We start from the raw sequence: 20,885 nt of genomic DNA, 5'->3' as shown, positions 1-20,885 counted from the left end.
AAGCCTAAGTAAACTGTTGGCAGTGGTTCTCAACCTGTGGGCTACAACTCCCTTGTGTGTGTGTGTGGGGGGGTCACACATCAGATATTCTGCATATCAGATACATTACGATTCATAATGGCAGCAAAATTACAGTTACGAATTAATAAGTGGCAACAAAAATAATTTTATGGTTAAGGGTCACTACAACACGAGGAACTGTCTTAAAGGGTCACAGCATTAGGAAAGTTGAGAATGGCTGGTTTAGAGGAACGAAGGAGACTACAGGAGAGAGAAGGGAGATGGAGAGGGCAGAATGCCCAGGGGACGTTCTCAGTGCATAATATAGACAAGGATGAAAATGTCCCCATGTAACACAGTTCCATGGACAATGCAGACTTCACAGAAGAAATGTTTAAAGTTATAATAAAAGATATTCCTATTTCCCCGAATGAAGACATACAATGGCAAAAGCACCAGAGGGAAGTGGAAGGGATGAGTCTGCATACTGTGGTGAGGGGTCTTTCTCAGGAAGACAGAGAGTTTACAGTACAAAAAGGTGATAAGGTAAACGGTAAATCTAAATAGACAAAAAGCAAACTTCACGGGGACAGAAGGCTTCCTCCATACACGTATTGAACAAATGATGGCCCATTCCTATAATCCCAGAGCCCAGGAAGCTGTAGCAGGAGGATCATAAGTTTAAGGCCAGCCTGGGCTACATAGTGAGACCCTGTCTCAATTCCCTCTTCTTCAAAAAAAAAAAAAAAAAGAATGGGAGACTTAAAACAATAGCTCCATTGTTTATATCAGGACAAGGGTTTGAGTTCTTACATAGGTAAAGGAGCATCATGGGAAAATATTCTAAGAATAACAAAATTCTAACAGACATGGGTGATGACACTTGCAGATGCAGGCAGTTGAATACTTGCATACACAAACATTCTTCTCTCCTTGGCTGCTCTTTACATTTGAGGGGAAATCAGTATTTTTCTAAAACCACTTGTGTAACTATAAAAGGCTAAGACTTCTTTGGAGTCAACTGGATTGAATCCATTTAAATTAAACATTTGCAGGACTGGGGAGACGGCTCAGCGAGCTGTGTGCCTGTCTGGATCCCTGGGACCAATGTCAAAGACCTATGTAGCAACAAACACCTGTAACCCAGCACAAGGAGAGAGTAAGGGAGCAGAGACAGACAGATTCCTGAAGTTCATTGGCTGCTGAGCCTAACCCAATCAATGAGCTTCAGGTTCAGTGAGAGACTGTGCTTCAAAAGAGCACAATGGTGGAAAACAGTTCAGGAAGACAGCACACACATACACAGGTGAGTGCACACACACAGACATATACACACAGACACACACAAACATAAGCAGATACACAGACACACACAGACACACACAGACACACACAGACATAGACACACACACACACACACACACGCAGTCTATGACACTGAGAATCTGCTTCAAGGGTTCTCTCTAACAGAAACATAGTAACTTTGTGAAGATATATGTACAGAAAATAATATTCAAATATCTAAACTACGACAATGAATTGAGAGCAGAATGTTAATTCATTCAGTTACACTCGTCTGGAAATCTTGGCTGCTGAGCATAAGTGTCTGGCAGTCTAACTGTGCAGAGGGGATGAGTGGAGAGGAGAGGATGAGCCCATGCCCACAGACCGGGCAATGGCACAAGCGTGGTGCCAACTATAGAGGGGAGAGCAAAATAAACAGAAGAGCTGAAAAGGATGGCCTTTAGTGAGAGGCAAAGAAGTGCTGATTTCTATGAGGCTAATTTACATACTATTTTATTTCTAAAGTATGTATACATATAACTTGGAGAAACATAATATTAAATGAATTTAAAAAAAAACTATTAAAGCGGTCACGTTTATGTTAAATTCAAATCTTAGGATCAGGAATTTGTAACCAAATGCCAGTTTGTAAAATGACACAATTTGGTGATCGATATTTTGAAAACAACAATAACAACAACAACGAGGACGACGAAGACGATGACAACAACTAAGACAATACAATGACGACAAAAGGTGATTAGAATAGCATTGTAAGCTTAGTTCATTCATACTTTTGCTTTTAAGAGCTAAGGTTTCGTATGGCCCAGGCTGGCTTTCAACCCCCAAGCTTCCTGCCCCTCCCCATGTGGTGGCTCACAAGTGAGTATGTCCCCTCACCCCCAACTGTTTCTTAGGGGGAAGCACGGATCTCCAGAGGAGCTGTGCTTGCTTCTTTCCCTTGGGATAGCCAGGCCCCTTGGGCACAGGGCTAGACTAGAGGGAGGGAAGCATAGCAAGGTACAGGAGGGCACAGGCAGGATCTTGGCTGGCTGTTGAGTACTAGGGCAAAGAACACACACACCTGGCAACAGCTTCAGAGAACTGGTTCAGTTCAATAGGGAGAAAGTATTTATGCCCCTGAGGAGGTGGCCATGGTCCCTGGGGCAAGGCTTGAGTGGCAGTGTACAATTGGCCAGGACAGGGGTGTTGAAAGATGCTTCATTTGCATGCTCAGGGGCTGTAGGGTGTGAATGGTGGTGGTGGGGGGACATTATAAGGTCAAACAAGGAGTGAAGCCTGATAACTGTCAGGGTAAAAAATTCTTACTAGGGTTGATGGTGGAGGAGCTGACTGACTGTATGATGCCAGGTTGCGAGGGTGGAGGGAGTCAACTCTTGCCATCCTCATTGAAGTCTCTGGAGTTGAAGCTCTCCTTCCTTGACCCTTCCTCTGTAACCCTGGGCCATCATCATCCCACAAAATGCATTGGTTTTAAAGAGATTAACCCCCCCCCCCGAGTGGTATCCTTTCCTTCTGTATGGGTTCTAATGCTTGATGCATGGGCTCTGGGAACTTACCTGAATAGGAGAGCATCATCTGTTAAGAATTTTGGCAAGTTGGAGTCTCGCAATGCTCTGATCAGGACCACGTCTTCACTGAGGTCTGGGTTCTCTCTTTTTAGAGACCTAAATTCAAGAGAGTTGTTAAGAAGACAGTGACAGAATGTAAGACAGAGTGGAATGTTCTAGGCCTGTGGGTTGGGGACTCCACTGAGATTTCTGCTAAGGACTTGACCTGTGGGTTGATCTCCTCTAACACGGCACAGGGACAAGTCCTTCACTTGCTATAAAGCCTAGAGAAGAGTGACAGGGACATTTTTTCAAATACCCTCCTCTATGGATCTAGACTCTGTCCTACCTGAATTTAGAGCCCTGTGAGTGTATCACAATGGCTCACGTCCCTGCCACTTTCTGTCCCTTCTGTCTAGAATGTCATGCCTTTCTCTCTTATCTGCTCTTTAAAAAATACTTTATTTATGAGTGGATTTATGAACTCATGAAGGCCAAAAGGGGGTTGTGAAACCCATGGAGTTACAGACAGTAGTGAACTACCCAGTATGGGTGGTAGGCCCAATGTGGGTGCTGAGAATCAAATTCTGGAAGAGGAGAAAGTGCTGTTTACTGCTGAGCCATCTCTCCAATCTCCTGTCTGCTCTTATTCTTCACTCAAAAGAGTTACCCTCTTCTCTTGAAAGCTGCTATAGGCTAGTTTGTCTTTCTCTGCAGTAACCTTCAGGCACAGCCCTGTGGTGGCCTCGGCACACCACGTAGATCAATTACTGTGCATTCATCAGTCTTACGCATAGTGATACAATTGTGCTCTCTGGATGCAAATGGATCTGGACATATTTGATCCCTGCTTGTTACCCAGAGATGCTGTAAAGAAAAGACATGCTGGATCTGGTGGGCTAAAGTAAGGGACAGAGAGTGGGGATGCAGGGCCCAGCTTCAAGAGCCAGGGACCCTGGATGGATGGAACTGGGTTCAATGAGTCCTGCTCTGAGAGGAAGAGCTTAAAAAGAGAACAGATTCCATTTTAGGCTCCAGGCACGTGAGGGACAGAGGATGTGCTAGCTTCAGGTACTTATTAAAGGAAAGGCTGAGCCTGAAATGAGAGTCTCCTTCCATAGTGACTAGAAATCACCTTAGTTTTGAACTCGAACCCTTGCTGAGAAGACAGAGAGTCTGAAATAATCATGGACTGAGAAAAAACAATCAAGTCCCTTTTAACCCTTGAGGCTGTTTCAGGCAACATGGGATTCACCTTCTAGCATGCACATAACAGAGTGTGAGCCTTTGAGTCAGCCTGACAGCAACCAAGGCTTTTTAAAAAATAGATTTTATTTTTAATTGCTGCATATGGAATATATGGGGGTTATCTGTGAGTGAGTGCAATGCCCATGAAGGTCAGAAGAGGGAGTAAGATCCCCTCGAACTGGACTTATGGAGTATGGACTTCGACAGAGCTGCTGAGAGCCAAACTCAGGTCCCTCGGGAGCAGCAAATGTTCTTAACTACTGAGTCATTTCTCCAACTTATGGCAATAGCATTTTTTCTCTGAAACCCAATGCACTTGAGGAGCTCTGGAGAAATAGTCAGATAGAGCCCGGCTGGGCTTACAGTGAAGATTCATCCTTAGGTCACTCAAGTGACAAAGAAGGGATTCTCACAAGATCAGCAGACTGTGTTTATTACTCCCTTAATTTTCATCAGACATTGCTTTCAAAACCTGTGAGAGTCACCCTTTTACATTTGATTACATAGTTGTTAGAAGTTTCACTCTTCTGTCTCTGTCTGTCTCTCTCTCTCTCTCAAATCCTTCTCTGTCTGTCTGCCTCTCTGTCGATGTCTGTCTCTCTGTGTGTCTATGTGTTTATTTCTGGGTGACCACATGTACATGGGGACCAGAGGACAAACTTGGATGTTGTTACTCAGGAGGTACCCACTTTGTTTTTACGATAAGGTCTCTCACTGGCCTGAAGCTTACTAATTCAGGAGCACTGGCTAGTCAGTGGGCCCCAGGGATTTGCCCGTCTCTGCCTCCTCAGCACTGTGATTGCTTGCAAACATGCACAGCCATGCTTAGCTTTCTTACATGGCCTCTCATGATGGGACTCATATTTCCAGCTTACTGACTGAGCTCATTCCCCTTGGGTTTCTTACCCAGCCATGACCAGTACAGACTTGACGGCCCTCATGCCAAAGTCATAGTGATCCTGCTGGGACAGCTGTTCACTGCAGAGCTTGTACATCTGTGTCATCTTCCTTGCTAGTATTTTACTCGATTCAAATCCTTCAGAATACAGAATCACCTAGAAGAGAAAATATGATGGAGTGTTTTACATTGTCTTGTCTGCAAAATATTAGCAGGATACGGACATACTTGACATCTACCCAGGCAGCACACCTTTCTATTGCTTAGTGAGGAGACATAAAGATTCAAGAGTGTGGCGGTGATGTGACAGCTACCTAACACTCCTCACCCGTTACCTCTGCTGGACCCTCAAACTGAGAGCCAAAGTAAGCCTTTCTTACTTGAGTTGTTTTTGTCATTTTGTTTGTAGTGGTGATGAGAAAAAGTAAAGGATATAATGAAAAGAGTTTTCTGTGTCCCAGGAAGAGTGACAAACACTCTTCAGAGATGCCTGACTGCGATTCTTCTGTCTCTACAGATAGAGATGGAGCCTCGGTGACACTTTGGCGTGAGAGGCAACTTTGTACATTAAAAAAAAAAAAAAGAAAATGTTCACACAGAGGTTGAATGGTGGTGTAAACCCTCAACACAAAAGCAAGAATCAGTCCTCTCCAGGCTGAGGAGAGCTGCTCTGCTGGGATGGAATTACTGTTTTGGCCCCTTTAGCTAAGGCAACCTAAACAAAGGTTTTGCAGCCCCTCTCCATCCCAGAGAGTCACTGTCTTTATTTACATTTATTTATTTATTTATTTATTTATTTATTTATTTAGTGAGTGAGAGAGAGAGATGGAGACAGAGAGACAGAGACAGAGACAGAGAGAAAGGAGGAGGAAGAAGAGGAAGAGGGGAGAACGGGGAAAAATGGGGAGAGATAGATGGATGGATGGATAGATGGATAGATGGATGGATGGATGGATAGATGGATGGATGGATAGACAGACAGATGGATGGATAGATGGATAGACAGATGGATGGATAGATAGATGGATGGATGGATAGATAGATAGATAGATGGATGGATGGATAGATAGATGGATGGATAGATGGATGGATGGATGGATGGATGGATGGATAGATAGATAGATAGATAGATAGATAGATAGATGGATGGATATGAGTATGCATCCTTGCATGCCTGTGGATTTTCAGTGCTCTGCACCCTGTAGGTGATTATGTAAGAAACACTCTATGCTGCCGGTTCATTTTCAAAGGTGCCTCCAGCCAGTTTCAGTCCAGACACAAGAGCCCTGCTAGAGTCTGCTAAGCTACGTACCCAAGCTCAAAGTTTAGAACAGAAAATTATTGACAGCTAATCTTGCCTAATGACTTGCAGATGTGAATGGAACAAGGTCATACACCCCATACGCTTAGAAGGTAGGGATGAAGATAAGCTCAGACATGACTTTTGTTCAGAATAAGACAAATGTAAGCAGCAGAGGGAAGACACGGCCTAGAGGCTGTATAAGATCAAATTACTACTGATTCCTCTGCCACAAAGGAAGAGGACGGAGGGGCTTGTGCTAGGGTTTCAGCCAGTGTGCTGCCATTCTAGGCTGCTGCCCAGCTTTGCAAGGTTAGAAAGTAAGCTGCCTTGATTTCCCTAGCTGGAGTCTCCAGCGCTCTTATTACACAGTGGGAGTATTTGTCACAGTTAAGGGCATTTGCTGGTGAGAAGCCCTGACAACCACAGGAAAGATGCCTAAAGACTGGACTTTGAAGTTCCTCCAGTTTAGGGCTTTGCGATACAACAATAGGGAGAAATGGGAGGTGGGGGCACAGTGTTGAACAGGTCAGAGAGAAGCAAGAGCAAAGATGCTGCTTCTTTAAACTGGCCTCTGCACCACTCTGTCCACAGGAGATACAGGACACCTCTGGCCTCTGCACCACTCTGTCCACAGGAGATACAGGACACCTCTGAACAAACTAGTCAAGCATTATGCTAATTCAAGTGGAAATTCCTTTAGAGTTGGTCTGGTCTAGCCTTAATCAATTCCTTTTACTTCAGGTAAAAGAGTCTTTAATAATTCAAAGGAATGTATTAGCGGCAGGAGTAATGGGTTCATTCCGAGAAATTCCATTCTAAAAGGGGAAATGCCCATCAATCTAAAACACAGCGCAGAGCTCAAGGGAGCTTTTGGAGTTCTGAAAAGCAGCCCGGTGTTTTGGTCTTGGCGCCAGACAGATGAATCTCTGGGCGAACATCCACTTGGGTCCTTACGAGCTGTGTGTGCTTTATTGTATATAAAGCGTACCTCCATTAGAAGTGCTTTGAGAAACACATGTAAAGCTTATACACACGGATTCTTAGCTAGACTGAAAGACCAAGAACGTCGAAACAAAAGGATTCCTTGATAGATATAGGAATAAACAACTGTAATTAATTTATTAATGACTACTGGTTTCTCTTCAAACAGCTATGACTATTATTAATATTCAAGTGATTAATACAGCTTTGACCCAACACTATTTCTTCCTATGTTATTCCTTTTTTTTTTAAAGATGTTGTCTTACTCTGTTACCAAGCTGATTTTGAACTCACAGTAATTCTTCTGTCTCAGCCTTCTGAGTACTGGGATTATAGGCACGAGGCACCAGACTGGGTTCTAATACTTCTTGACTCTAAATTAAATTTAAATCCAAAGAGAAATGAAGATAATGCTGTTTTTTTTTTTTAGAACTAATCCAGACATTTTAACTTCTAGAGATGAACTGATAAACCTCAGTAGATGGGTTAACGACATATGTTGGTTCATTCCATTTTTAGGAGTTGGTTATATTCTAAAAAGCATCTGAGGCATTCTGGATATTGGCAGTAAGACTGAAAACTAAATATGCATGCAGATTGAAGCAGACTCTGTTTTGGGGGGTTGAGCAATGGTGAGCAGCCATTGCTTGGATACTTAGAAAGTAAGATGGTGACAACTGTCCACTTGTCACAGTCTTAGGATCACCTGGGAAGAGAATCTCAATGAGGGATTGTCTACATCAGGTTGGCCTGTGGTTATGTCTATGGGGAATTGTTTTGATTGCTGAGGGGAAAGACCTGTCCACTGTGGGCAGCACCATTCCCTGCGTTTGGTTCCTGGACTGAGTGTGGATGTGAGCTGACTATAAGTAAGCAAGCATACATTCATTTCTCTCTGTTCTTGTCTGTAGATGTAACCCGTGGGTTTAAGTTCCTGCCCCCTTATCAGGTTTGATGGACTGCATTCTGGAATCATGAGTCAAAATCAATTCTTTCTTTCTTAAGTTGCTTTTGGTTGAGGCATTTCATCATGGTAACAAAAAATGAAACTAGGAAATAGAAGGTGTTTCTGTCTTGAGAGAATTAGAAGGCAAGTAAAACAAACTGCATAAAACCTTGCTTCATTAGAGTCTGAAGCTCACCTCTGCAATCAGTGCGTAATTAGGAACCATCATAGCCATGGGTCTGAACAGGGCCTTCAAGTTGTCTGGCAGTTCCGTTCTGCCTGCGTAGCCGGGATTCATGGTGATGAAAGCCGCGCAGGTCATAACGAGCTTGATTTCCCGTCCCTCAAACATGAATCTGGAGAGCTGTTAAAGGAGGGGAGGGAGGGTGCTAAAGAAACACCTCTTCTGTGGGACTGAGGAAGCTTTCTCTTGATCTGCCTATGTCCAGTCTCCTCTGGATTCGGTGTTCACTGCTCTCTGCTCCCAGCTTTGCCCTGCCCAGGTTCCTTCCTGACCCAGTCCTGAAAGCCTCGGGTCTCTCCTTCTGCTGAGACTTGTCAGTTTACCTTCTCCGCGCCTACTTTCTGGGACTCCCCAAAGAAATTCCAGTCTAGTTGTAGTCTTTGAGCACCAGGGCCTCTGTGCCACAGCGCTACTCCCTTGCTTTCATCCAACAGTAGATGATTACTGAACAGCTGTTGCAGGTTGAAGCTCTGGGGCTACCAGGGTGACACAGAGTTGGAGGACTCTCATGCTGTGTGTGTAGTCAGACCTGGACACTCTGGTCATCTCATGTGGCAGATGCAACAGTAGTCTCTCTCTCTCTCTCTCTCTCTCTCTCTCTCTCTCTCTCTCTCTCTGTGTGTGTGTGTGTGTGTGTCTGTCTCTCTGTGTGTGTCTGTCTGTGTGTGTTGTGTCTCTCTGTGTCTGTCTCTGTGTGTGTATCTGTCTGTGTGTGTTGTGTCTCTCTGTGTCTGTCTCTGTGTGTGTCTGTCTGTCAGTCTCTGTGTGTGTGTCTCTGTGTGTGTGTCTGTGTGTGTCTGTATACAAAACTCATGCTGGAAACAGCCAGGCTACTGGAGACCTGAAGCATGAGGAGGGGCATTTTGAATTGATAATTGGACAGTTTTTCAGGCAAGAGGAGCAAGCACAATAAATAACACAGCACATTCAGAAACCTACTTTGCTAAAGGGTGACAACAAAGTTCAGATGGCAGCATAGCTAGGCCTGGCACTACGGAGTGAATATGCAATGTCCATAGACTCTTTGTTGGAACATTCACCTCCTAACTGGTGGTGCTGTTTCAGAAGGCTGTAGAACTTGGAGGGGGCAGCTCCTCATTGGAAGAAGTGAATCACTAGAGGTAGGCCTTGAGGTTCTGTAGTCTGGCCTACTTCCTGCCTTCTTTCTATTTCCTGACTGACCAGTTACCTCAAGCTCCTACTGTTAGTAATCTGTTAAACTCCACCTACAACAGCCAGGTACGCTCCTCCCCAGAGTTACCTGGCAACAGGCAGGTAGCCCTGCCCACTATAAAAGGGGCTGCTTGGCCCCTCCTCTCTCTCTTGCTCCTCGACCCCGTGCGCCTGCAGGTTGTCCTCTCCCCTCCTCCCTTCCCTTTTCCCTCTCTCCACGTGGTCATGGCCGGCCTCTACCCTCTCTACTCTTCTCTCTCTCTTGCTCTCCCACTCTCTTAATAAACCTCCCCTCGTGGAACCGTCTAGTCTGCTGTGATCTGTGATGAGTGGAAATCCTTTTACCTACCACTGTGCCTTCATTACAAGGTCTTAGCCTCTAAACTTCTACTTCCATCCCATCCCCATCTTGATGGACTCTATCACCCTTAACTGTAAGCCAAATAAAGTCCTCTTCTCTAAAGTTGCTCCTAGTCAGGTATTTTTCATGACAGGGAGAAAATTACAAGCACACTGGGCTCTGAGCCAGGGGTCCTTGCATGCTAAGCTAAAGAATTTTCCCTTTGTTTCACTGCTTGTGGGAAGAAAGGACTCGAGGGTGATGGAGTAGAGGTGACAATGAACAGTTTGGGCAAACTACAAACTGGGGTGTGTGTGAGAATCGTCACGGGGGAGACAAGAGCCAGAATCTGAGAATGAAGGGCTCCCAGCAGATGCAATTCATACCATCCAGTGATAGCTTAGATTCTAGGATGATGCTAAAGAGACAAGACAGAGATGAAGCCAAGGTTCCGAGTTGGGCCACTGGGTGAAGGTGGCCTGACACCTAGGTCTGACACTGTAGGGCACTTGGGATCACACTACCAGACGGGCGTATGGACTGGTGAAGTGAAGCATGCTCAAACCCAGGAAATCTCAGAGATCTGAGCAGGTAAAAGTGGAGCTGCTCTTTCCCAGTCTCCAGTGCCTGCTCTGGAATGCTTAACCATGACCACCAACTGAGAGGACCACAGGCACTCAGTCACATAGCATAGCACCTGGAGTTCTTCTCCATACTAATGAGGGATCTAGATAGCCTTATCCTTCAGCCAATGACCTTCCCTTCCTGGATATTCTCATACCCTTTCCCCCAAAAGTATATAATCCCTGGTTCACCCCAAATAAAGTGTATGCATACACATCTCCCCCACCCCCCACCCCCATAAAGCAATATGAACAAGCAAGGATTCTCTCAGAGAATTGCTTCATTAAAGATCACCATCAGGCCACTAGGAAGGCCTTTGCTTAAAGTTAAAGGATTCGTGACACTAAGACTCCCAAAGAAGGCCTTTCTCTTCTCCTGCCCCTCTGGTACTCAGTGCTTGCCCTCAATTGGATAGGATCCTGCCCGACTAGGGCTCTGCTTTCCCTTTCCTGCCTGGTGTGCAGACCCCCCCAAGGGGAAGCATAGACTGCAGACCCCCATTCCTGATCTCCTTTCTGAGCTGGTGAATTGGTTGTGCCGAGACACTCACTGCCAGCAAAGAGAGTAAGAACCTGCAATTCACAATTAGTCTGCAACACCACATGAGACTACAGAGAAGACCCAGGTGGCGCTGAGCCCTGTAGCCTTGCCTGGGAAGAAAATGGTGGCTGTTCTGGCTGCTGCAGAGTGGATACTTCTACTGTCCAAGACTACACTTAGGTTTCAATTTCTTTGTTGGTTCTAGAGGGTGTTGACTCTAACTCCAACTCCAACTCCGGGGCTGCACTCCAGCTGGGAATGCATCAAGCAGCCTCTAATCTTTCTGGTTCCTGCCCTCTTTGATCTCCAGATTTGCTCTCTGTGGGTTACTCAGCAAGATGGTAGTGATTTGCAAAATCTATCTGCAAATCTTTGCATTTAATCCACATCTTCACAGAGTAGATGGGAAGCAGGGCTGGAGGCAGATGATAGGAGTCAGGTGTGTGTCTGTGATGCCTGTAGAAATAATTCTCTACTTCTCTGAATCATCTTCACCTGCATCTGTCTCCTCCACAAAGGGTTAATGCAAACACAAATCCACCACAGAGATTTGCTCCCTTAGCCACTCACTAAAACTCCAGCCCCAACTTTCTTTCTTTCTTTTTTCCTATAATTCACTATTTTACAGAGGTCATAAAAATAACCTTAACTTTTTTCTGTTTTTTTTTTTTAATTGAAGCATTTTGAATTGTTTTCTGCGTGGTTGTCTCCTCAGTAATCATCCACATTCTATGACTCTGGGAAGTCACAGAATGTGCAGGAGCAGACTTGAAGCCCAGCTTCATCTCCAGCTTTGTGGAAAGGGACTGTAAAGGGACAGAGTCTACGCTCCCCTATGCCACTAGGACAGAGCCTGAGAGAGTGGCCTGCTGGGTCCCACATTGGACCTAATTACTTTACCAGAGACCCCTAGCTTTGCAATATGAACCTATGAATGGAGCCTTAGGAAGTCAGGCAAATTCTGGAAGGGGCTGAGGTAGGAATTAAGGAACTTGTGGCAGTTAGTTCCCTTGAGGGAATGAGGAAGGTTCTTGTTTGTGTAGGCTGAATTGTTGTTCTTGTTGGTGACCAAACCTAGACGGTCTATCCTTCATAGCCATCACCTGCCAAGTACAAACCCCCTTCTTCAGGAATCAGGGTGTTTTAAGTAGCAGGAACACTCAGAATCTTCATTTGACCCTCAGATTGTCCAGTAGTAAGTTCTGAAGAGCTTGGACTCCTTGGGTTTCTTAGGTTCTCTCCTCTATTTTCCCACTAACATTCTGTAGACCCTGGAAGCCATGAAGAAAGCGGTGTGACCCAGAAAAGAGGGCATTAAAGAAACAGCAGGTATGTAAATGTCAAACGCAAGAGAAGAAAAGTGAGGAGGGAAGTGTTTGTGTGTGTGCACTGTGTATATGTTTGTACATATGTATATATGTGTATATTTTGGGAAGAAGGGTTTCCTGGGCTCAGGCATTAGGGTCTCTGTATCCCCAGGATCTGGCACAGCATGTATTTCTTCATTTTGCTTAGACCAGGACTTCATATACCCAAGGAAGTTGTGTGGCATTCACCGGTTACCCTGAAACCATATCCTTTCTAAGGCACTGCTTGCTGAATTCATGACCAATCTGAGGAGGCTCCGTTGACAGCCAGCCAGCACGACATCGCCTCACCTTTGCCGCTTTGGCATTCCTAATAGTAATGAGTTGCTGAGCAATGACCGACAGGACTTCTATGTCAATCCGATTGAATTCGTCAAAGCAGCACCAGGCCCCCGACTGTGCCAAGCCGCTGAAGAAGCGCCCCATCATCTGAAACGAAAACAAAGCTGATCAACTTCAGGCTGCCTTGTTGGTCATCTCTAATGTTTACAATCTGGAGCTAAGACTCTAAGAAGGGTGGTTTCTGGAATGTTGTTGTCAGTTATCTTCTAGCTCCCGTGAGCATTGCTCACCAGCGTCAAGCACAGTTCTACAAGAAGACACGTCCTTTTGCTCCCCACTAAGGAGTTTAAATCCGATTTTTCTCTTAAATAAAATGATAACCTGGAACATGTGTTCTTGGGGAATCTTCACTCATAACCTCCACTTAGCTCTGGGAAATATTTACAAGTTCTCAAAAAAATATAATACATGGAAGAGACAAACTTGACCGTTTGAAAAGGCCTTGGGGAATTTCACTAGTGGCAACTTCCATTGACTCTGAACCACTGTGGCAGGCACGCACAGGAACACTGAGCAGAGGGACTGCCGTCCCAAGAGTGGATCTCGGTTCATTCTTTTACTTTAAAAAAAATTAACTTTATGTTATGTTCGAGACTTTTGTCTGCATTATGTATATGCACCATAGGGATATAGTGTCCACTGAAGTCAGAAAAGGGAGCTGGATCTCCTAGAACTGAAGTTACAGTTGTGAACATCATGTGATTGGTGGGAACTGAACCCAAAGCTTGCGAGAGCTTCCAGTGCTCTTACCTGCGGGGCTGAGCCACCGCTGCAGCTCCCGATGATTTATTCTATAGCACAGTCCTAGTGGTGAACGAGAAGGACTGTGCACCTGAACCATTTAAAGTGTGTAGTGCCTTTGAAGACTGGAATGTTTGGTTGATATTCCTTTACAGGATGCATGTTTGTAAGAATGGAACTGATGCACTTTCTGTCTCAAGATCAAGTGAACTGTATAGTTAGTTACTACTCTTCCTCCTATTCCAGCAAGCATAGGTACAGGTCTCTCTCCTTCCCTTCCTCTCTCTTTCTATGTGTGTCTCTATTGGTGTGTTTATATTCACACCTGCTCCCATGTGATAAAACTACGATGCAAAGGAGAAAAGAAATTCCAGGGAGAAAGTTTTGAGGAAAAAAAATTACCAGATGATGAAATAAATTGAAACAGATTGTATACCTGAGAAAAGTGTAGCCCCAAGGTAAAGAGAGGCGGATATGCTCTTCAGTGAATGTGTTCAAGAATTTCCAAACTCAGCATTAGTAAGCTCGAGGAGGGCAGACCTGAGCCCCAGGACAATTTGTCTTGGTCCTTCCCTCCCCTTTTCTATGCAGAACAAACAAGGTGCGGGCATAATGTTTTTGTGCATAATGTAAAGCTTATCCATGTGTTATTCAAACGCTGATTTCCCTGCCTTCATATCTTGTTTCAATCCAGACATGGCATTGGAATGCTTATGTAAAAAATCTCCTGTCTCAAATTTGTGCAAACATTTCTTACCATTTATTATCTGCCTTGTCAAGAAAAGCTGTTCACCCAATGGCTGGGCAGAAGAGAGAATAGGGTGATAGTTCCACCAGCTAGAGAAGGGGAGGGATTAAGACACAAGGAGGAAAGAGTTCATAAGAGTTCAGCTGGAGAGTGGAGGGCCCTAAATGCAAGTATTATGGGGTTTTTGGCTGGAACGTAGCCAGATTACTTTAGGGATTAAAATAGATAATTGACTGCCAGGTATTGAGGTAAAGCCTTAAATACATTTTGCTCTGTCTGTGTCGTTATAGGGGAACTAGCTAGGATAAAAAGAAACAGTTGCTGTATTAAATAACTACATACAGTTATATTAAAATTAACTTTTACAACAAGGTTATTGAGAGTTCAACAGTGACTTCTCCATCAGGTTAAAATGCCAAGACCTCATTGAAGACAGCTGAGATCTATTTAGGGGTGATATCAGTCACTGATATTTAGTAATAATAAAAGATGGTTCTACTCAGGAGTGAAAACAACTGAAATGTGAACACTTAGAAGGAAAATCCTCAGCTGTCACTCAGTAAGGTCTATAGGTTGCCCCATGTTGCACCTCTCTGTGGGGAAGTCTGCTCTTCATACATGCTATAACCTCAAAGAGGCCAGCTCACATTCTGGGGAAACAAGCTGTCCACCAAGACAGTTTAGTCCTCTCTTCATATGTATGAGCCAAGACGTCAACCAGCAGGTACTCAGGTGAAGACCAACAAGCAGAAAAAGAAGGAATGAAATAAATGAACACCCCTGGAGGAAAGGAAAACCATTTAGGAAATGGACTATCATCTGAAATAATTCCAGAGGAATCCTCAGAGAGATGTGGGAGGAACTTGCATTCTTTTATTACAATAAAAGGTTGGCAGAGGTAAGACTTTGAAAATTAATAATATTGTGGCTGACATTAGAAAATTAAACATTTGCTGAATCACAGAATGGATCAAGCTGGCACCATGGAGCCCTAAGCCACTTTCTCCTCAGGATGCCTGTCTTCTGGGGTACATGAAGATTTCAAAGCAATACTCATGTATGGGCAATTTACAGAGGAAAGAAGAAAGGAACTGGTCTTGATGTTTGATGTAAGTTCTTTGATAAAACATGTCTCCTTGAGTACTCGCCTATACAGATGACCCTCTCGTTCTGACACTCTTGACTGAGGGCTTCAGGAGTTTGAAATCCAGCCCTCACATGGGCTATCTGTAACAAATCCCAGTGGATGTTAAGAGCAGCCTGGCTTCATCCAAACCATATATTAGTGGCCCTGGATCCAAACTTCCAGCCTGCTTAACAGAGGGGTGGTCCCAATTAGCGATTTTAAGAAAAGATACTTCTAGTGACCAACTGATTAACAAATGTTGCAAGTCAGGTAGTTTCCATTTCTTTCTTTTTTCCTCAAGGTCTGTTTTTAATTTATAGGTGTGTGTGTGTGTTTCTGTGTGCATGTGCACCTGTGTGTACCTCTCTCTCTCTCTGTGTGTGTGTGTGTTTGTATGTGCATGTGTACCTGTGTGTACCTCTGTGTGTGTACATGTATACAGGTGCCTGAAGAGGCCATAAGAGGGCATAGGATTTTCTGGAGCTGGATTTACAAGTGATTGTGAGCTTCCCAACATGGATTCTTGGAACTGAACTCAGGTTCTCTGCAAGAGTAGTACACACTCTTAGCTACTGAGCCATTTCTCTAGCCTCCTTTCAATGTAGGTGAAGAAGAGGGCAAAGCCTAGGAGCCAAAGGTAGACAGGAACACAAATCAAACATAATTACATTTGTCCCTTGTCCCTACAAGGGAGAAGTTATACTTGGTGAAGTTCTGGAAATTGAACCTGTGTCCTCTGGAAAATCAGCCAATACTCTTAGCCACTAAGCCATCACATATACTTTTCATATATGTGTACATGTGCCTCTGTGTGTGTCTGTGCACATGTCTGTGCAAATTCCTGTGAAGGCCAGAAAGGGGTTCTGGACCCCTAGCTCCAGATGGTTGTAAGCTGTCCAAAGTGTGTGCTGGGAGTGGAACTCTGCAAGAGCAGCGAGCACTCTTAACTGCTGAGCCATCTCTCTAGCCCCTGCTCTGTATATCCACAAATTACCATAAACTGGCGGCTTCAAACAACAAATATATATTATATTATAGGTATAAAAGCTAATATAAGAAATCAATGTGTTGCTAAACCATGCTTACCCAGGCAAAATACCTTTCTTGCCTCCAGATTTTAGTATTTGCAGGCAGTCCCCATTATTTTGTAGCTTGCACTGCATCACTCCAACCTCGCTTCTAGTGTGTCTTTTCCTGTGGTTTTTCTTCTATTTATGTGACTGTACTCACAGCTTATCCTTAGAAGGGCTTTTGTCACTGGATTAGGTGCATTCAGCGTTAGCATTATCTCATATATTGGTAAGATTCTATCCCTACATCAGGTAGCCAGATGTCAGGACTTGGCTATCTTTGGAGGAGTAAGCCCACAATGTGCAGAAGGAGGTGCTGGTAGAGAGCGGCGGTGATTCTGTGATGCCTTTCATCATAGTGCCCATCTAGGTAGCAGGCCAAAGGGCAGCCTGCCAGAAGCTTTGCTGAAGATACAGCAGTTAATGGGTTATCTGGGAGCAGGGAACATTCAGTCATGTTGTGGTTTAGATGAGTGCTTTGTCTCTTCTCATAAACAATATGGTATACTTCCTTTATCTTACTCCATCGTGAGCGTCCAGTAACTCAGTCTTATGGTTACTGTTTGTGAAACTGCAGTCAACTGGAGAAGCAAATAAAATCAAGTATCTCGTCTAGTTTAATAGACGCGCTGGGTGATTCACACACACAAAAGTTTGAAAGCACTGTTCTAGAGGAGGTAAGAGAGAGACTATGAGCCAAAGGAATTCTTTCCTTTGGAGGGCAATGAGTATAATTTTCTGTGAATTCTTGTCTAGGGGTCTAATGTGTCCTCAAATCCTGCAAAGAGCAATTTTAGCGTGAGTACTGTGTGAGACCCCGACATTTTATATTTAATTTCCATACAAAACAGAGACAAAAGTATTGAATAAAGTGCAAATGTTATAAACTGTGACAGGAACTGGAAGGCAGAAAGTTGGCAGACAGCATCTAAAAAAAGTCTTACTCAGTGAACTGAGCGTTCAGTTTCTAACAATACAGAAATCAACATATATTTTTGTGATTTTAATAGCATCCATCAGAAGAACTGAAGATCCGGCAGGGATCTTTGCAAGCCCCTAACTGTCCTTCAGGGAGTCTGTGGGGCCAAAGTGTCTTTGTGATTGTACCAACTTGTCATCTGCTTTTTACACTCAACTACCTGAGAAAAATATTAAAATATCCCTGTCTTTTCAGAGTACATCTCTGTGAGAGACTAGATCTTCAGATAATTTAACCAAAGCAACAAGCCTGGACAGATTACAGAGGAATATATGAGATTATAGTGGTCATCATTTTGCCAGCCTCCAAAGATTTAAAAAAGACATGTAAGTCACCAGTAAGCTTTTTGCCTGTGAAGTTCTTTTTCACAAAATGGATGTTTATGTTAATATTATTATTGGCATTTTAAGTCAAATAAATATGTAAAATAAACAATCTTGGCTTTCTAATATGTGAAATATTAACGGATCTCGTTCATCTTGATAATTTCTAGAGTAGAAAGGGCATCATGAACAAATGTAGCAAAAATCGCACTATTATTTCTCCCCCCTTCCGCGGGCTTCATGTTCTTGAAGGCTGCTTGTATCTTTGGCGATATGGAAAATCAGTGAGCTACACATCAGCCTTCATACCTCACACTAAGTATTAGTCTCTCAACTGTCCATCTTCTTCTGTAAAGTTAGATTTTGTTCCCGAGTCCTTCCTGAATGCAGTCTAGCCTATCTCGATTTTTATTCCCCTTACTTATGTACAGACTTTAAGAGATTATTATTTGTGTGTGTGTGCTTCTGTGCATGTGTGCATAGGCATGCAGTGACCGTGGAGGCCAGAAGAGGGCGTCAGATACCATGGAGCTAGAGTTATGGATGGTTGTGAACCAACTGACACGTGTGCTGGGAAAGCGACTCAGGTTTTGTGAAGGAGCTGCAAGCACTCTTAACTGCCTAGCCATCTTTCCAGCTCCATCCTCCATGTATACATTTTTCTTTAAGTTATTTTTCTCTTTTTGACAAGTCTCCCCGAGTTGGTCTTTACTCAGATGAGCTGGCCCACCACATGCTGACCTGCTGTTTGTTCATCCTACTTTAATCCACTCTCTTCTCCATTCACCATCACCTCAGTGTCTCCTCACTGTCAGCCATGTTGCAAACGAGGAGAGCTGATGGAAGCAGTTAAGAGTAAAAGGCACATTCCGATTAAAAACTACAACTGCACCTTGTAGTCCAAACCGTCAGAGCAGTTGAAGACCACACACTGGATGGCGAGCGCTTTTGCTAGGTCTTTGGTGGTCTCTGTTTTCCCGGTGCCAGCAGGGCCAGCTGGTGCGCCTCCGAGGTCAAGCTGCAAAGCCCCCATGAGGCAAAGATAGCAGCGATCCTGAAGAAAACAATCATTTGTTGTTATCGAAGAGAACTGGCTTTGAATACAAATTCATAGGTCTAATTCATTTATTTGATAGAAGTGTGTACGTGTGTGAGTGTATGTGTGTGTGTGTGTGTGTATGTGTCAGTGGTCAGTATCAGGTGCCTTCAATCACTCTCCCGTTTATTTTTGAGCCAGGGTCCCTCACTGACTTGTTAGACTGGCTTGCCAGGGACCTGCAGGCATATTTCTGTTTCTGCTTCCCTAATGCTGTGACTGCAGCCCAGCCCTCTGTGTCCAGCTTCTTATATGGGTGCTTGGGATCGGAACTCAACTCCTCAGGCCTGCATGGCAAGCGCTTTCTAGAACGAGATATCTCCCCGGCCCTGAAAAATTCTAGCTGAAATGTACTCGCAGAAGACCCAGGCACACAAATCAAACAGTGCAAGTCTTTGCTTTGTAAAGATGTGCTGATGGTGAAGGCTTTCACGATTGCTCTGGGCCAGCGTGAGCCTCGGTGCTCAGTAACATACTGTGAGAGGCGTGATGACCAGTCTCGGGCATGCTCCCAAGTACTCGTAGGCGTAGGTGTACTGAGACAACGCCATTCTAGCCACGCAGTTATCCAGGTCTACATCCCAGTAGTAGCGCAACTGCCGCTGCCAGTCAAAGGAGTCGGCTGAGTCTACCTACATCAGTGATAGAAATGGCGGATGGGTGAGACATACGGGGTTTGCATCTTGCTATGCCATTTTCCTTCAATGAAACATTTACCTGGGCTTCAACCAGTTCAGAGACTATATCTCTCGCGTGCACATCAATGGTAATCAATGCAGTTATGATGTTTCTGTGTAATTTAGGAAGACTGCCTCGAACTATTGCGGCCAGGGCATTTAGTCTCTATGAACGAAAGAATTTTGACAGTGAATTTTTAACCTCATCTTGCAGCATTTTCATTATTAGATTTAATGTAGATATGTGATTTAAAAACCCATCTAATTAGAAAACTTTATAATCCTGTGATCAAATAATACATTGTTTTAATTCCCATAAGACTTCTATGAAGCATAGACTATCTTTATATATATATATATTTAAGATTAAGACACCATTTTTGCACTGAAGCCAACTGATGATCAGAGAGGGTCAATAACTGAGTGGTTGTCACACAGCTGTGAAATAGCAAAATTATACCTGAGTGGACATTTGCTTCAGGAAAGTCTCTGCTACATGGTGAAGTCTTTGGGGATAGACTGTTCTACCTAGAAATTTACCAGACATGGTGGCACAAGCCTTTAATCTCAGTACTCAAAGGCAAAGGCATGTGGATTTCTGTAATTTTTGGGCTAGCCTGGTCTACACAGAGGTCTATGCCAGCCTGGTGATGCTTCTGATTCATAGGTGTCATTTTCTACTGTTGCTAATAAAAAAAATTGCAGAGCGTTTTAACCAGGCCATTGACTAAAGAAATATAAATATTTTAGCTCCTGATTACCCCAAATTATCCTATCTTTATCAAAGTAGAATGGTGCCTCTGGGGTCTTACACCTCTGGGCTGGATTTTCCCTGTTATGCCCAGATTGGGGCCACATCTGCAGAGGACTTTCTCTGGGGCCCCACTTCTCCGCACTGACAGTCTACCTGTGGTGTTCCTGCTTCTCTCTGGGCAGCCGCTCCCTTGTTCTATTTCAAGGGTGAATCTTTACAAATGCAGCGGCAACTGAGAGTGTAGTTAAATCTGGAGCTGAAGATCAGGCCTGGGTCCTTGTTGGACATACGGCTGGCAGATAGTGGTTCTTTGTTGTCTAGATTGTGTTTCCATTTTGTTACGCGTTTCCTTTGCTGGAAAAGGCTTTTTAATTTGTTATGGACCCATTGCTTGCTTTTGCCTTTGCTGTCATGGCCAGAAAATCAGTGCAAAGGAAAATTTCATGGAAGTTTACAGCTTTAGGTCATGTGTTTAAATCCTTCCTGAATCTACTTTGAATTGTTTTTTTA

The 20,885-nt window shown here is 44.0% G+C and overlaps 1 protein-coding gene and 1 non-coding gene across 2 annotated transcripts in view; both read right to left on the bottom strand.

Moving 5' to 3' along the window:
• Nucleotides 1–20,885, bottom strand: part of Dnah6 (dynein axonemal heavy chain 6) — a 206,444-nt gene that overhangs the window by 108,221 nt on the left and 77,338 nt on the right. Inside the window, exons 26-32 of the mRNA XM_028762489.1 lie at nucleotides 19,662–19,787; nucleotides 19,421–19,576; nucleotides 18,741–18,902; nucleotides 12,811–12,948; nucleotides 8,428–8,595; nucleotides 5,010–5,158; nucleotides 2,865–2,972 (exon numbers count right to left, since the gene is read on the bottom strand). Coding sequence (XP_028618322.1) covers nucleotides 2,865–2,972; nucleotides 5,010–5,158; nucleotides 8,428–8,595; nucleotides 12,811–12,948; nucleotides 18,741–18,902; nucleotides 19,421–19,576; nucleotides 19,662–19,787 — 1,007 coding nt within the window. The remainder of the gene's footprint in view (nucleotides 1–2,864; nucleotides 2,973–5,009; nucleotides 5,159–8,427; nucleotides 8,596–12,810; nucleotides 12,949–18,740; nucleotides 18,903–19,420; nucleotides 19,577–19,661; nucleotides 19,788–20,885) is intronic.
• LOC114617012 lies at nucleotides 11,839–12,037 on the bottom strand. Its single transcript, XR_003710728.1, has one exon. It is a non-coding gene; the product is annotated as a small nucleolar RNA SNORA73 family (small nucleolar RNA).

Source organism: Grammomys surdaster, unplaced genomic scaffold, assembly GCF_004785775.1.
Source record: "Grammomys surdaster isolate TR1022 unplaced genomic scaffold, NIH_TR_1.0 133, whole genome shotgun sequence".
NCBI classification, from domain to species: Eukaryota; Metazoa; Chordata; class Mammalia; order Rodentia; family Muridae; genus Grammomys; species Grammomys surdaster.
This window is presented reverse-complemented; position numbering and strand designations above follow the sequence as displayed.